Source organism: Parus major, chromosome 27 (genome assembly GCF_001522545.3).
Source record: "Parus major isolate Abel chromosome 27, Parus_major1.1, whole genome shotgun sequence".
Lineage (NCBI taxonomy): Eukaryota > Metazoa > Chordata > Aves > Passeriformes > Paridae > Parus > Parus major.
Window position 1 is genome coordinate 1,718,999 of NC_031796.1, and position 15,842 is coordinate 1,734,840.

The 15,842-nt window shown below is 59.9% G+C and overlaps 1 protein-coding gene across 2 annotated transcripts; it reads right to left on the minus strand.

Annotated features, from left to right (window-relative positions):
* Positions 1–1,907: 1,907 nt before the first annotated feature.
* STAT3 (signal transducer and activator of transcription 3) lies at positions 1,908–14,894 on the minus strand. Of its 2 annotated transcripts, none has more exons than XM_015651097.2 (24): positions 14,795–14,894; positions 10,932–11,078; positions 10,266–10,410; positions 10,004–10,102; positions 9,657–9,752; positions 9,492–9,573; positions 9,022–9,116; positions 8,662–8,813; positions 8,061–8,219; positions 7,868–7,960; positions 7,165–7,224; positions 6,857–6,886; positions 6,645–6,738; positions 6,515–6,562; positions 6,208–6,291; positions 6,020–6,118; positions 5,732–5,867; positions 5,468–5,520; positions 5,287–5,381; positions 4,875–5,014; positions 4,316–4,528; positions 4,044–4,086; positions 3,598–3,710; positions 1,908–3,519 (listed from the first exon to the last, which is right to left on the minus strand). In XM_015651097.2, exons 2-24 carry the CDS (start codon positions 11,057–11,059, stop codon positions 3,464–3,466), a joined length of 2,313 nt encoding a protein of 770 aa, XP_015506583.1. In that variant the 5' UTR covers positions 11,060–11,078; positions 14,795–14,894; the 3' UTR covers positions 1,908–3,463. The 2 variants fall into 2 exon arrangements, with proteins under 2 accessions (XP_015506583.1, XP_015506582.1); XM_015651096.2 differs by having other exon boundaries at positions 4,313–4,528.
* Between the last annotated feature and the right edge of the window lie 948 nt (positions 14,895–15,842).

Consider the following 15,842-nt stretch of genomic DNA (forward strand, 5'->3'; position numbering starts at 1 on the left):
AGCGGCATGTGCTCTGCAGCTCAGCATGTGTTGCTGTGGGAAGATCCTGGGAGGGCAGAGGAGACCCTCAGGCCGGTCCTTGGGCAGGAGGCAGCTGCATCCTGGGGGTCTCTGCCTCCCACCCCTCACTGCAGCCCTGCTCATTCAGTTGCTTGGGCCCGGGGATGGGGCTGGAGTCACAGATAAACTGTGGCCTCTCTAATCCCTGTCTGCTGCTTTATTCCCAAGGAACTGTCAATCTTACACAGCTCAGACACCCCAGGCAGCAGTGGGACCCCACATCAGTGCCTCCTCTGGACTGCCCCTGCTCCAGGGCTGCCCTGGCAGGTGGTTGCCCATCCCCACAGGGCGGCCCTGTGCCCATCACGCAAGTGTCCACATCCCAAGCGGATTATCTGCATTTGGAAACCCCTAATCCGTTTGCACGCTTGGCTCAGACACCGTCCCCACTCCTCCCCACTGTGCTGTGGCCCTGGGCAAGGAGCAAAGCCACCCCGTGACCTCCTTTTGGAGCCACAAACAACCTCATGGCCCAGCACAGGCAGAAAGCAAGGGCTGCAGCCCCGCAGGGCTGGCTGGGGCAGAAGGAGAGGGAGAGGATGTTGGCAAATGTCCCTTGCCCCAGTTGCTGCTGCAGGGGTTTCAGCAGCCCAGCACAGGGCCCTTTCTCCTGCTGCACATCAGGATCCACGAGTTCCCAGCCTGCTGCCACCCAGAGCAGTGAGAGCAGGAACCCTGGGTTAGTTGGTTGACCCCGTTATTCAGGGCTGGCCCCTGGCTGAGCGGGGCAGGTGCCAACAGGGATGCAGTGGGTCCAGGGAGATAAGAAACCCCTGATCCACAGGAAAATGGAATGAGACCCTGTTCCTGACACCACATGGCTGTGCCAACACCAGGGGTTGCAGATGGGTTAGAGAATTCCTTAGTCCTGGGTTCTCAACTCCATCCTGCAGCTGCCAGAGGGGAGCTGCCAGGGCAGGAGAAGGGGATCCCTGCCAATGAACTGCCCCCCACCCACAGCACCCTGGGCTGCACTGCTGAGGCAGGCAATGATCCAACACAGGGATCCTGGGAGCACGAATGAGTCTGTGGGGTCTGGGCAGAGCCCTGGTTTGTTTTGACAGTGAAATGGAGGGGTCCTGGAAGGGGGCTGGTTTGCAAAGCAGGGACACAGTCAGCTCAGACCTGAGCAGGATGCTCCAGGGCACACAGAGGGCAGAGAAGGCTCCAGGGCACCTCCAGCGCCTCAAACCATCCAGCACAGCCAGTTCCACATGACCTGCATGAACAATCCCACTAATCCTGCTCTGACAGAGAAATAATCTCTCCCTCTCAGCCTCACCAGAGCACAAATGCTGGAATGATCCTGTTCTCTGTGCTATTGCAGAGGGCTAGGGGTGCAGGTGCTGGGGTGGGATCCACTGGGGCCCTGTGGGCAGAGCGTGTCAGTGCCACCAGCCTCATACACCCACCCAGCAGTGGTGCCCCTGCTGCCCCCAGCCTCAGCTCCAGCCAGAGCCCACCCACCCCCGGGGCAGAAGCCCCCGCAGGGGCCCCAGTGCAGCCCCAGACACCCCGGGCTGAGAGCAGCCAGAGCAGGGCCCCAGTGCAGCCGTGTCCTCCCACGCTGGCACCGGCATTTCCTTTACACAAGCGGAGGAGACCCAGGCACGTCTCTGGGGCAGAGAAAGCAACCACGGGCTGGGACACGGCGCTTGCCCCCCGTGTGGCTCGGGCAGGGCCCGGGAAGGGGCAGCTGCCCACGCGTGCCGGGCAGGTGCCGGCAGCGCTGGAGCCGCTTCACGCCGAGCAAACCGCAGCTGCGGCAGCGCGGCCGAACCGCGCTGACGGAGGCCCCAGTTCCCGGAGCAGGGTCAGGCAGAGCCACGCTCACACCCCACAGCACGTCGCTTCAGGGCCTTTATTTTGGAGAAAGTTAAAGCCTGTAGATACAGCAATAAAATATACAAAAAATAAAATTTTTTACAGTATTGGATGCTGCCCTGGGCTCCAGGGACTGCGGCTGGAGGCAGCTATGGTGAGTGAGCAGAGGGGCAAAGGGCCCTCATCGCCCCTCAGCGTCCCCACGGACCCTCCATCCTGCTCCCACACGGCTTGGGGGGGCTTGCCCAGACCCCACAGCCATGGGGATCCTCCCCCCTGCCCTCTGGTTCCGTGCCCACCAGCTGTGACGCAGCTTGCAGGGAGCAGCTCTCCTCCTGTCTCCCCCACCCCTCCACTGCTCATCCATGTCTGTTTGCCCACTGCATGGAAAGGGCAGGAGGGCTCCTCCAAGTTTGAAAAATGCAGGACCACAACCATCAACCCCCCCAGAAGTCAGGACATCTGCACTTCACAACACCCATGTCCCTGTCCTGCACTGCCCCACAGCAGGTTCCTCTCATCACATTCACCTTCAACTTCTGCCCATTCCCACCTTAATTGTGAGGGCCAATCTCCAACAGAAATGCCACATGAAGCCCCCGAGAAGCTGCAGAGCCCATGCCTGGCCCCTCACAACCCAGGGAGAAAGGGACAGGCCAGGTGCCAGCCATGCTGGTTCCCCCAGTTCCCCAGGGTCCAACTGGTCTAACTCAGCACAGTGCTGGAAGCAACACTGTGCTCTCCACAGGCAAGCCAGGGCAGCCCCTGTGGCTCTACCCAGCTCCCAAAGTGGGCCACAGCTGCAAATGCTGTTTACACACAAGTGCCATTACTGGGTAGCAGCTCTGCCCTACCCCAGGGACACGCACCATCCCGAAAGGAGCCCAGGCTGCTGGCATTGGCCAGACCACTGTGCCTGAAGCAGGAAGCTGGGGACAAGCACAAGCCATTCCCAAACCTCTGGTCTCCCAGCAAAGCCATGCTGAGGCCAGCAGGGGCAGGGCCTGCTGAGTCCAGGGCAGGAACACCTGGATACATCCACCTGCAACTGCAAGCCCTGAACTGGTCATCCTGGCCAAAACCAGGGCCAGGTGGGTGCAGAGTGAGCATTCAACCCAGCACCCTGCAAGCTCTAGGATGTGCTGGGAGCAGTAGGGCAGACCCCACCACATGGCAAATCCCCTCTGCAATTCCAGACTTGTAGGGTCCTGTGGGTTTGGGTGCGGGCAGTCAGGGCAGCAGCTTCCAGCAGCAGGACCGGGGCTGTGGAAGCGTTTGTAGGAACTGTGGCTGCAATCGGAGGCAAATAGGCACTTGAATGAGCAAAAATAATAGAAAACTGTTATGGAAGGAAATAGAAAAAGGTTCATCCCCCTCCCCCAAAGATGAGCGGCACCACCCCGGAGAGGGGCTGCTCTGTGGGGTCAGGTGAGGACCTGACCCATTCAGGGAGCCAGGCCCGTGGCTGTTCCCGAGGGCAGGCCCGGAGCAGCTGCAGCCGAGTGGGACAAATCCGGGGGAGCGCTCTGGAGGTGGGCAGGCTGAGCCCAGGGAGGGCCCCGTGCGCCGGCGCAGCCCCTCACATGGGCGAGGACGCACACTCTGGGGTCAGCTCCATGTCGAAGGTCAGCGACTCTGCGGGCAGACACAGCCAGGGTTACGGGGCCCGCGTGTGGCCGCAGCCAGGGCCCCCTGCAGCCCCCCCTGACTCACCGAACTGCCCACCCGCGTTGTTCTCTGCGCCCTCGCTGCTGTTGCCGAACTGCATGAGCGAGTCCAGGGTGCGCGGGGACATGGGCAGGTCGATGGTGTTGCTGAAGGAGGTGCTGTCCGAGGGAGAAGCACAGAAACCTCCGGAGTCAGGGCCTGGCCAGAGCTCTCTAATACCCCCTCCACCCGCTGAGGGGCCCCCGGGCATGGCCCAGCGGCCCCCAGAGCTCTCCAGAGGAAAGGGGCCCCGGAGGGGAAGAACAGGGCTGTGGTTTGGGCAGCAGCCGGAGCCTGGCTCAGCCCCCACTGTCACCCCAGGCTGGGAACCCCACAGTAACCAAGCAAAGCTCAGATGGAGGTATAAAGAAAGGAAGGAAACCTCTCCCTCAAGCAAGGCTGAGCACACAAACACCCCCCAGCACTGACAGACAGCCCCCAGGAACACTCACGGGGTGACACAGATGAACTTGGTTTTCAGGTACGGAGCAGCACCTGCAAGGAGGGAGAAGCTCCATCATCAGCCACGCAAGGATGAGCCCTTCTCTCCACCCCCGGGAACACAGGCAGTGCCCACCCTCTGCCCACACCCAATTGGACCCCATGGCTGGTCCCACACTGTGGCTGTGCCCTCCAGGGATGGCACAGAGTCCTGGCTGGTGACAGCTAGTGCTGTCCCCAGAGCCTCCATGTGACCAAGGAGCCACAGAAAGCCAACGACTACCTGAGTCCGTCGCCTCTGAGTGCTCCTGGCTCTCGGAGCGGCAGTACTTTCCAAACGCCTCCTCCTTGGGGATGTCTGGGTACAGGTACACCAGTGGGGACACCAGGATGTTGGTGGCATCCATGATTTTGTAGCCCATGATGATCTCCGCAAACGACATGTTGTTCAGCTGCTGCTTGGTGTAAGGCTCCACCGACTGGATCTGTGTCTTCCCTGTGCAAGGAAGGAGAATTTTGGCACAGAACAAAGGCAGGGCTGCATTCAGACACTCCTGGAGCAGTAGGGACAAGATGGGCCTGGGGCTGTGTTTAGCCCTACCAGGCACACAGCACACCATGGGGCAGGATTGGGACCTGAATGTGTTCAGTGCCATAGAAAACTGTGCCCATGGGCACCACGTGGGCACAGACACCCAGCAAAGACCAGCAAAGGGTGGCCAGGCACAGAAGCTAACCCAAGCTTGTTGGGACAAGGACAAAGGACACGTGTTTATCAGGGCATCCAAGCCCCCTCTAGAATGCCAAGCCAGGCACCCAGGTAGTGAGAGTAGAGCTCGTACCACTGATGTCCTTCTCCACCCACGTGAAGGTGATGCCACCTTCCTTGCTGCTCTCACTGAAGCGCAGCAGAAAGGTCCCTGGGGGCTTGGTGCTCAGGATGGCTCGCTCCCGCTCCTTGCTGATGAACCCCATGATGTACCTGGGCAGGAGGAAACAAGAACAACAGATGTGGGTCAGGGCACAGGAGAAGCTCCCCCAGGATGTAAACCCTGCCAGCTCTGCCCAACAGCAGAACTCAGCCTGGCCACTGACATTTTATGGATTCCCAGGTGAGTTTGCATTCTGAACCACCAAAAAGTATCCCAGGACAGCATACCCATACATGGACAAGGCACCCCACGCCATCAGGATGGAACCTGTGGAACCCCCTCCAAGGCCCAGCCTAACCAAAGGCTCTGGGCTGGCACTCACCCTTCATTCCACAATGCCAGGATGTACTTCTTCACCAAGTCAATGATGTTGTCCAGCCAGACCCAGAAAGAGAAGCCTTTGCCAGCCATGTTCTCCTGAGGAGAAGGGAGAGAGACTGCTAGCACAGCTTGGAAGAAGGGAACAGCCAAGGGAAGGTGCTCGAAAAGAGAGGAAATTCTACCTTGCAGAACTTGGCCCAGGTGATCTGACAGCCAGAGTAATTCACACCTGGTCCTGGCAAAGAAAAAAGAACACAACCATTTAAATAGAGCTGTCCTCCCAAAGACACCATTTCCAGGGTTTGTGCCATTTGGGAGAAAACCAAGCAACTGAAAATTACTCAGGCCAAAAGCCCTCAGGCCAAACACAGGACCTCACTCTTGGATGACATGTAAAGGTGGGGAATCACCCCAGGGGACCCCATGCCACCTCACCCTGCACTTACCCAGCAGTTTTTCTGCCAGCGTGGTCAGCTGCTCGATGCTGAGCCCGCGCTTTGTGGTGGAGGAGAACTGCCAGCTCAGCACCTCTGCCACCTGGTCCCAGGTCCCAATGGGTGGCTTAGTGAAGAAGTTCACGTTCTGCACGAGGGAACACACAGCCCTGAGCGGGACATGCGACAGGAGCAGGGCCAGGTACTGCCTCAGCCTCGCTCCCCAGCCTCAGTTTCCCTCTCTCACCCTGACACCCCCATCCTGACACCTGCCCTGCTGTCCTCCCACACCAGCCCTACCTTGGGGTTGTTGGTCAGCATGTTGTACCACAGGATGGATGCCCAGGCATTGGGCATCTGGCAGATGTTGGAGATGACCACCACAGGCAATGAGTGGGTCTGCAAAGAAAGGATGTGACCGTGGGTTGGGACAACTCCAAAGCTCCACCCAGGCCCGTGCCAGTGAAAGGCAGTGACCCATGCCTCACCTCCAGGTCGATCTTCAGCCCCTGGTGATACACCTCTGTCTCAAAAGTGATGAGGTGCAGCTCCTCGGTGACTATCAGCGAGGCCTGGGGCAGAAGGGGACACCATGAGCACCCCAAGACACCCACCCTGAGCCCAACACACGACCACCAGACCTAGCACAGCTGCTCAGGGCTGGCCTGGCAAGCTGCCAGTGTGCCAATCGGTGCTGGTGGACCCCCTCTGCCTCAGGGCAGGACTCCTGCATCCCCTCCCAGCTTAGCTGCCCCTGTAATGGCCAGACCCCCTGCCAGGGACCCCAACACTCACATCACAGTTGGCTCGGCCTCCATTCCCACACCGCTGCTCCCGCAGGGTCTGCAGAGAGAGGAACAGACTGCAGCAGCACCACAATGACACGTGGTGGAACAGGAGCAGCCCAGGAGCTCATGGTACCCACCAGGTGTTTGAACTCTGCTGAGAGGCTGCCATTGTTGGACTCCTCCATGTTCATGACCTTGGTGTTGGTCCCCAGGATATTAAACTTCCGGGACCTGGGAAGAGGAAAGAGTGTGGCTGAGAGGGCTGTCTTGGAGTGAATGTGTGGTAGGATGTTTGCCAGGAATAAAAGCAGAAACAAGGAAAAAGGACCACAGCAAACAGTGCACTTACCCCCGAAGTGCTGCAACATCCCCAGAGTCCCTAGAAAAGGGGCAAGAGACACCAGGTCATGGCAGTGGCCCTCCTACCCTGATGCACATAAGCTGGTGTGCAGTGCTGGCTACATCCCAGCACAAGTTCCATGAGTCCCACAGGCCTTCCCCCCATGTGGGGGTGAACCCTCAGGACTCAGCACCACCCTGCACCCTCCCCTTCAACTGGGGGCCACACTGGCCCTCGTTGTGGAGATTGAGCCCAATCCAAGGACAGCAGGAACCAGCCCCATCCCAGTGCCACTGGAAGGGAAGCACAGGACTCACTTGTCAATGCAGACTTTGATTTTCAGCTGATAGTTCAACTCTGGAAACTTGACCAACAACCTGCAAGAGTCAGCAGACACAGAGCATGAACAACCTGTGCACAGAAACTGCTCCTGTTCCACAGGGCACCTGGCACAGCTCCTCCAGCAGCCCTGGGCACACCTTCACACAGGCCTGGGACATGTTAGCCCTGGCACCTGTCCCCAGAACCAGAGAGGTGCTGATGCTCCCCTGAGCATCCCAAGGAGCTCGTTTGGGCTGCTGACTGCCCACACCAGGCTCTGGACAAACACTCTCCCCACTACTCTGAGCCAGAGGCTGCCATGGAGGCACAGTTGGGAAAGGGGAAGGAAGCTCCAGGCAGAGCTTGGTGTCAGAGCAGCCTCCTTCCATGAAGGCTGGCAGGGAACACGGCCCAGCTGAGCAGCAGGGGGACCAGGGATGTGCTGATGCTTCCTACTCCCACAACAGGATTTACCAGAACCCGTTGGATCCCCAGCCAGCCCCGTGCTGAGTCATGTGGGCAGCACTCCAGCCCACTGGGATCATCCCTCTGGGATCTATCCTGCTGGGATCCATCCCTTCCCAGCACCAGTGCTCCCCAGGAAAGCAGGGGCTGCATCTGCAGCATCATCTCCAGAGAGCGATCCCACGCTGCCCTCCCTGCTCAGCTCCACTCCCTCACCTGCAGGAGGTGACCCACCTGACTTTGGTGGTGAACTGCACGCCTGTCTTGATGACAAGGGGTCGGTCGGGGTGCATGGGCATGCAGGGCTGCCTCTCCACGACAAAAGCACTGCAGGAACAGCACAGAGAGCACAGTCAGATCCTCACTGCCCACCCTCCACCCATGGTCATGACTGGGATTGCCTGCAGCTCCTGCCTGCCCTCAGCACCTTTTCATCAGGTTCCTGAACAGCTCCACAATCCGCTCCTCCAGCATGGGCCGGTGCTGAACGATTGGGTCGCCCTTGTAGGATACTTTCTGCTGCAGTTCTTCCAACTTCTTGATCTGCTGCCGGGTCTGTAGCTGTGATTCAGCGAGAGAGGTTATCCTAGGGAGATAATGCAGGGAGAACCAGCATTAGCTCTGGCTGCCAAGCCCACACCGTCCAGCCTGCAGAGCCCTCCTCTTGCCATGCAAGAACACACTCTCCATGCCAAACCAGTCAAGAACTGAGTGTGTCTGTGGCTCCAAGCCCAGAGCATTTTTCTAGGCCATGCACTTCAAACAAAACATGTACATGCCCAGGTGACTCCAGAGCCAGAAATTTTCCAGCAGCCTCAGAGTCCCCCAGGCATGGAGTTGGGGACAGTGGGACACCTTTCCAGCACTGTTCCCACCATCATGGCTCAGTCTAAATCAGGCTACATTCATGTGTGCAAACATCAGAAACCATTTTGCAAGGACATTTCCAGAGACCCTGAGCTCATTCCCACAGCAGGTGTGTGAGTGCCACTGCTCTGGGGACTGACACAGTCCCAGCCAGCTCTCACCAGTTCTCGAGCCGGTCCAGGCAGATATTGGGTGGGCCACCAATGCAGGCAATCTGCTGCCGCCTCTTCCAGTCTGCCAGTTCCTCATCTGCCAGCATCTTCTGCACATACTCCATGGCTGACAACAGCCCAGCCAGCTCACTCACTATGCCCTGCCAAGAGAGAAAGCAGAACCTTCAGCACCCTGTGACTTCCCCCACGGACCCACAGGTTTCACATTCACAGGCAAGGAAGAAGTCGCTCAGGGCTGTGCTTGCTGCACTGCCCCTGGTTCTGGCCATGCAGGAACTACACAACTCCAACCCTGAAGAAGGGGGATCTGCACCCAGGGCAATCTGGAGGGCCACTTTCCCCACCTACCCTGCGCATCTGGTCCAGCGCCGTCAGCATCTGCTCCAGCTGCTGCATCTTCTGCCGTGTCACTGACTGGTTGTTCCCGTTCAGGTCCTGCATGTCTGTGCAGAGGTGAGAAGCTTCAGCCACACACATGGACTCTTCCCACCTTCTCAAGTGCCACAACAACACAACACTTCCACAGCAAAGTGCAGGCAACCTATAGCCAAGCAGGAATCTGGCACAGCCTCCAAGCACCTCTGTGGCTCTCCTGCACCCACAGAAGCCAATCCCTCCCCATCCCACAGCAAAGCTCAGTTCAGCTCCCTCAAGGGCACCATCAGTGGCAGAAACAGAAGACCAAGTTTCTCCAATTGCCATGCAAATGTCCTGAGCCTGAGCACATTCCCGATGGGAGTGGAGGTTGGAACACCTCTCCAGCAAGCTTCCTTGCAGGAACACACTGTGGTTTGCAGATGCTAATGAGCTGTCATTACCTCCTTGGCTTTTCAAAGTCTTGTAGTTAAAATCAAAGTCATCCTGGAGATTTTCTACCACTTTCATCTTCTGCTCCAGATCCTGCAAGGCATGAGATGTGATTTCATTCAAAGCACTCAAGAACCATGGTGGGGACAGCAGAAGGTGCCCAGGCAGACACATACCTGCACCCTCTTCCTGACATCCTGCAGGTGCTGCTCCAGCATCTGCTGCTTCTCTGTCACCACAGCTGCTGTTGGATGTGTTGCCTGTCCCCCTTGCTGCAGAGGGGACAAGAAAGGCATAAGGACATGGCTGTAACCTGGGGATGTTCCCTCCCAGCCTGAGGAGGTTCTGTAGGGTCTTCAGCCTGTCGCTAACACACACTGGCAGCTTGCTGCACACTTCAGCATCAGCTCCAGGGCAGCACAGGGTCAGGGAGAGGGAAGATGGGGGCACCCAGCTCACCACACCCAGCCAGAACACCCAGACTGTGTCCTGGATGGAGGCCCTGGGATACCTGGCCACTGACCTGGGCAGCAGTGGCAGCTGTCTGGAGGAGCCGGGACTCTTCCCAGAGGCAGCGAGCCACGATGCGGGCTATTTCCATTGGCTTCTCCAAGTATCTGCTCTGTAAAGGGTCAAACACCCCATGGTCAGCAGGCACAAGGCAACCCCTAGGATCTCCACATCCTTGAGGGCTGTGAATAGTGAGGTGTGCCAAGGAATTGCTTGGGCTCTCACCACCTCTCCCACCATGCCTACCCCTGCCAAGCTGGCACTTCCCACCTCACCTGCAGGAATTGCTTGATGCGGCGCAGGTTGTGCTGGTACAGGACGTTGGACTCCTGCAGAAAGCGGCTGTACTGCTGGTCGATCTCCCCCAGCAGGTTGTGGAACACCAGCGTGGCGTGTGACTCCTTGCTGGCAGCGTATGCCCTGCACAAGGGAGGGAGAGCCCTGAGTGCCTGGTGTGGAGCAAGGGCAAAGCAGGGGGCTCTGCTCACAGCCACCATCCCCTGTGCAACTTACAGAATCACTGAATCATTTAGGTAGAAAAAGACCTCTAAGATTGAGTCCAGCTTGAGACTAATCAGCATCTGGTCAAGTAGACCAGAGCACCAGGCACAGTGCACACCAGCACCTGATGTCTGTGAGCACGTCCCACATGCTCATGGACAGGATCCAGGGATCAGTGCTCTGTGTCAGCCAGCTCTGCATGGGGACATCCCCCTGCTTCAGAGCTACCTCTTCTCCTGGTCCAAGCTCTTACACAGTGCACAAAGTCCCACTCCATGCATAGTCCTGCTTCCCTTGATGCCACATGAGCTTCAGGGAGAGAGGCCAGTCCCACCATGCCAGGGGCCCAGGGAAAGTGACAGAGCTCCTCCAGCCCACTTGAGCCCCTACAGATGGGTGTCACAAGCAAAGTCCCCTCTGGGCATTTCAAAAGGGCTTACCAGTCCTGGCTTTCAATCCACGGGGCCAGGAACTGCCGGAGCTCCATGGGGAAGCTGTCACTGTAGAGCTGGTGGAGCTGCTCCAGGTACCGTGTGTCGAGCTGCTGTAGCTGGTTCCACTGCGCCATCCTGGCCAGCTCCGGAGACCTGAAGGATGGGCACACAGGTGGCTCAGAGCTGGCTCCCAGTGGGCTCCTGGCTCCCTCCTGCCAGGACCCAGCTGTGACTACTGCAACGCCCTGGAAAGGGTTCTGTCTGGCCAGAACCAGAGTCAGCCAGGGCACGAGCCCAGGGCACAGTGCTCCAGGACAGCTGGCACGGGCAGGCTGGTCACTGGCAACAGGTAGGAATGAGGCTTTTATTTGATCTCCAAGGCACCCCTGGTCGGCCCTGCCGGGAGGCAGGGAAGAGGCTGTGGAGCTTACAGTAAGTGCGGAAGGCGGAGACTGCCAGGAAACTACAGAAACAAGGAAGGAGCAATTTTCAAGTTCACGACTTGTATCAATGGAAATCAAACTGACACTAACGAGGGGACTCCAGCTGTGCTGGCAAATGAAGGCAGAGCTCCACGTGACACCAGCAGTCACTTCCCTGCATTAAGTGGTTTGCTTTTCCAAAACGTCCCTGCACTGAGTGATGCAGCATGACTGCATGGCCTGCCCTCCTGAGGGACTCTCTCCCCATTTGTCTGGGTGTGAAGGAAGAAAGGGAAAATATCCTGTGTGAGCTGAGGCACCAGGGGCAGACAGAGATTGGCACAGACATGGGAGTTAGAGAGGTTTTTAGTACTTCACAGCACTGAACGGCCCCAAAGGCAGGAGCAGCCTCCACAGGACATTAACCTTGACCTACAACCCTCTGGTGCAATCCTCAGAGAAACCCACATGAACCAAACCTGCTTTCAATACAGCAACAAGTGAACATGAAAGGAGAGAGCCAGTGGCTGTGCAAGGTCCTGCAGACAACAGACTCCTACAGCCCTGGAGTCAGCCCTGGCTGATGTGACAGAGCCTCTGCGATGCTGCAGACCAAGGGCTGGGCTGTGAGCTGTGGGGCAGCACAGCAGAGCCTCCATCCCACAGCAGGTTCAGCCCTTTATGGCCAGTTCTCAGCTGCAGCAGCTCAGGGAATGCTCCCTCCTTCCATTCGGTCCTGGAGGCCACTCCTGCAGCATGAGTGGTGCCGCTGCTGGGAGATAAAGCCCAACAAGTGCACAGGCCATGCAAGAGCGACAGCCCGGCAGGGACTGCCCCGCCTGGACCGTGAGCTCAGCCGCCGCCTCGCTTCCTATTGCGCCATGAACCGGGGGCGGGGGGGGCTGCACCAGCCCCTCCGGAAACAGCAGCAGCTGCTGCCCCAGCTCCTGCCCCAGCTCCTGCCCCAGCTCCGGCCACAGCCGTGTTTCCAGCTCTGAGGAGGACAGTGCTGCGGCAGCATGGCACAGCGGGCAGGCACCCGGGCAGCCCCTGCAGCGCCCGGTGTCAAGTGGCTCACAGGCGAACCTTCCCACCAGGCTGCAGAAACTGAAGCAGATGCCACATCCGGACCCGTGATCCAAGCAGATGTTCCTCCTGAAAGCCACAATCTCGGCATTTCAGAGCAGTGCCGGAGCCGCAGTCTGAGAGCACCAAAGGGCCAAGAGCAAAGCTCCCAGGCTGCCACGCAGCAGCAGCACTTGGACAGGACTCAGCCACTTCCCACTGCCACAAACAGCAGCAGGACAAGCCAGCTTGCAGCACTCAACTCCAGCTCCTCCTGGCAACGAGGAGGGCACAAGGCACACCAACATTCCTGGAGGAAAAGGGTCCATAACACACTCCTTATGGCAGCAGCCACCACTATCAGAGAAGTTCTGACCCTGCCAGCCCTGGCACCCCATGCAGGAGCCTCTGCCTGGCCAGCCCCACCAATGGGAAGCTATCCTTGCCTGGGTTAAAGATCTGAAGTTTGAACCTTTCTGATCCTGCCGGGCTTGCCCATGGCTGTGGTTTGCCTCTCTGTCTCTGGAATGGAGCCAGAGAACAGCCGACATGGCCAGGACCAACACAGCATGATGCAAGCTCAGGGGTAAACATGCTGTCCAGAGCTCAGAGCAGAGCTGCTAAAAGTAGCTCAAGAGCTAAAGTTCACCTTTCTTTATCTCCCTGCAAGGGCAGAGCACAAGAGTCAGGCCCAGCTGCACAGTGTCACCTGCAGCCTCTGGGACAGCTCTGCACACTCCAACCACCCACTGAAAATGGGGCTGCCCTGGAAGCAACACTACAACTGCTTTCTGTCCACCTTCTCATCTCTGGGACACACCTGGGAACACACTGCACGTGTGCCCCCACAACAAACAATGAACCCTGGGGCAGTCACTGGAAAAGGCCTCAGAAGGACCCCGGGACTCGATGTCCCTTGCAGTGACATGAGTAGGATGAAGCTCAGTGACTCACAGCGTTGCACAGGCCACATCATCCCAGTGCCATCACAAGGTCATGACAGATGCCATCAACAACACTTCACAGAGTCCCTGCACCAGCACCAGGCACCTCGCTGCTCCCTCTTGCACACAGTCATCAACAGCCTGATGGAAAACTGTTTGACACAGCAGCCAGTCACTCTGGCAGCACAAGAGCCAGTTTGGAAAGGCTGCTAGAAGAATTTGGCTCTGCTCCTCTAGAGTGATTTCAAAGCCAGCCTTGGAGGTGGAAAAGAGTGATGCAGAGATTTGCAACAGGAGGAGGGAGATGGCTCTGGGAAGTCTCACCACCACTGAGGTTGTGGGCCTGCTGTTCCTCATCACAGCTCTCCAAGGTCCATCCCAGCAGAGCTCCCACTGCAGCAGCTGTGAGTGACACTGTCACCATCCACCCCAGGGCACGGGACACCCAGCCCACCCCTCTGCTGTCCTCTGCCACCGCTGCTCCGGCAGCTCCAACAGATCCCCAGGAAGCAGAAGACTGGGGGAGCGACAGTGACAGTGATCACCGTCAGGGTGGAAGCGGGGTCTGCTCCTCGACGTGCCCACCAGGCAGGGCCAGTCCCTGCAGGTGCACAGGGGGAGCCCAGGGCAGCCCACCCCCCCAGTTCCAGCCACAGTGACAGTGCCGTGTCTGTGTCCCTCCGACAGGAACGGGGGTAACACCAGGGCCCGTGGGACAGGAGCCACCCAGCCACGGGCAGCAGAGCGGCGGGAGCAGGGGCAGGAGCGGTGGGCAGCGCTGCCAGCCCCCGCACAGCTCGCTCTCCCGAGCTGCAGAACCCGACTGCCCCGCTCGTCACAGCAGCACCCACGGGGACAGGAACCGAGGCAAGGCCCGGTCCGGGCAGGACACCCCGAGCTGCTGCTGCTGCAGCCCAAGAGGCATGTGACAGCCCTGAGCTCCACAGATCCCAGCCGGGTCTTTCAGCCCCGGTGTCCGGGACACCCTTTGGGCTCCCAGTCCGGGTTCTGAGTCCTGCCATCAACATAATGCTACCAGCGCTGGGACAAGCGGCACCACCCGTGCCTCTCTCCGCACGGGAAGCCCGAAGCTGTGCCAGCCTCGGCCCAGCCCCAGCTGGACCCGGGCGGGCCGCGCCTCCTCTGGCCCTGCCGGTCCCGAGGCTTTCCGCTCTCCGAGGTTCGGGCTCTGCCCCCGTGCCGGACCGGGTGCGGTGTCAACCCGGAAGATCGGCCCGGCCGCACAGATCAACCCCGCTCCGCACCGGGGCTCGGCCCTCCCGTGAGGGGGGAGCCGGGACAGGCCCCCCCCGCGTTGTCCCGCGATGCCGGCCCCGCTCCCGCCCCGGCCCGCCCGCGGGGCGGCCCCGGCCCCAAACCGGCCCGGGGGACAGCGGTTCCCGGCGACGAGCAGCGCCCGCGCTCCTCCCAGGCTCACCGGCGGTCCCGGCGGGCGGGGCGGCGGCTCCCGGTGACGGCGACGATCGCGTCCGGCTGCGCCGAGGGACCGGACCTCCTGCGGCCCGGCTCCACCCCTCAGTGACGTCATTATCCGAACGCCAATGGCGACTCTGTGCTCCCACGACCCCGCCCCAGCCGGCCTCTGACAGCCAATCAGCGCGGCCGTCGCGTAGCGCGTCACGGCGCGAGGCGAGGGGGCTGCCCCCGGCTATTCCCGGATGGCACCGCCTCCCGCCGCGGGGCTTCGCTAGGCAGAGGCGGTGCAGGGGCACGGGGGGGGGGCGGCTGCCGGGAACAGCCGTGCGGGAAACCCAGCTGAGTTCCGGGCAGCGCCGTGACGTCACGCGGTCGCCGCCGCCGCAGCCTCTTAAAGGGGCCGCGCCTCCGTGGCCGGGCCCGTGCGCCGCGCTGGGAGCAGCGCCCCCGCGTGGGGAAAAAGGGATCGGCCCCCTGGGGCAAACGGGGATCGGTCCCTGTGGGGCTGTGGGGATGGATCCCTGTAGGGATGGATCTCTGTGGGGATCGTCCCTGTGGGGCTGTGGGGATGGATCTCTGTGGGGCTGTGGGGATGGATCTCTGTGGGGATCAGTCCCCATAGGGCTGTGGGGATGGATCTCTGTGGGGCTGTGGGGATGGATCCCTGTAGGGATGGGTCCCTGTGGGGCTGAGGGGATGGGTCCTGTGGGGAAGGATCCCTGTGGGGCTGTGGGGATGGATCCCTGTGGGGCTGTGGGGATGGATCCCTGTGGGGCTGAGGGGATGGATCTCTGTGGGGATCAGTCCCCATAGGGCTGTGGGGATGGGTCCCTGTAGGGATGGGTCCCTGTGGGGCTGAGGGGATGGATCTCTGTGGGGCTGAGGGGATGGGTCCCTGTGGGGCTGGATCTCTGTGGGGCTGAGGGGATGGATCCTATGGGGATGGATCCTGTAGGACTCTGGAGACCAGCCCCATAGGACTGTGGGGATCAATCCCTGTGAAGCTCTGGGGATCGATCCCTGTGTGGCAGCCCCTCCCCAGCGCCCGG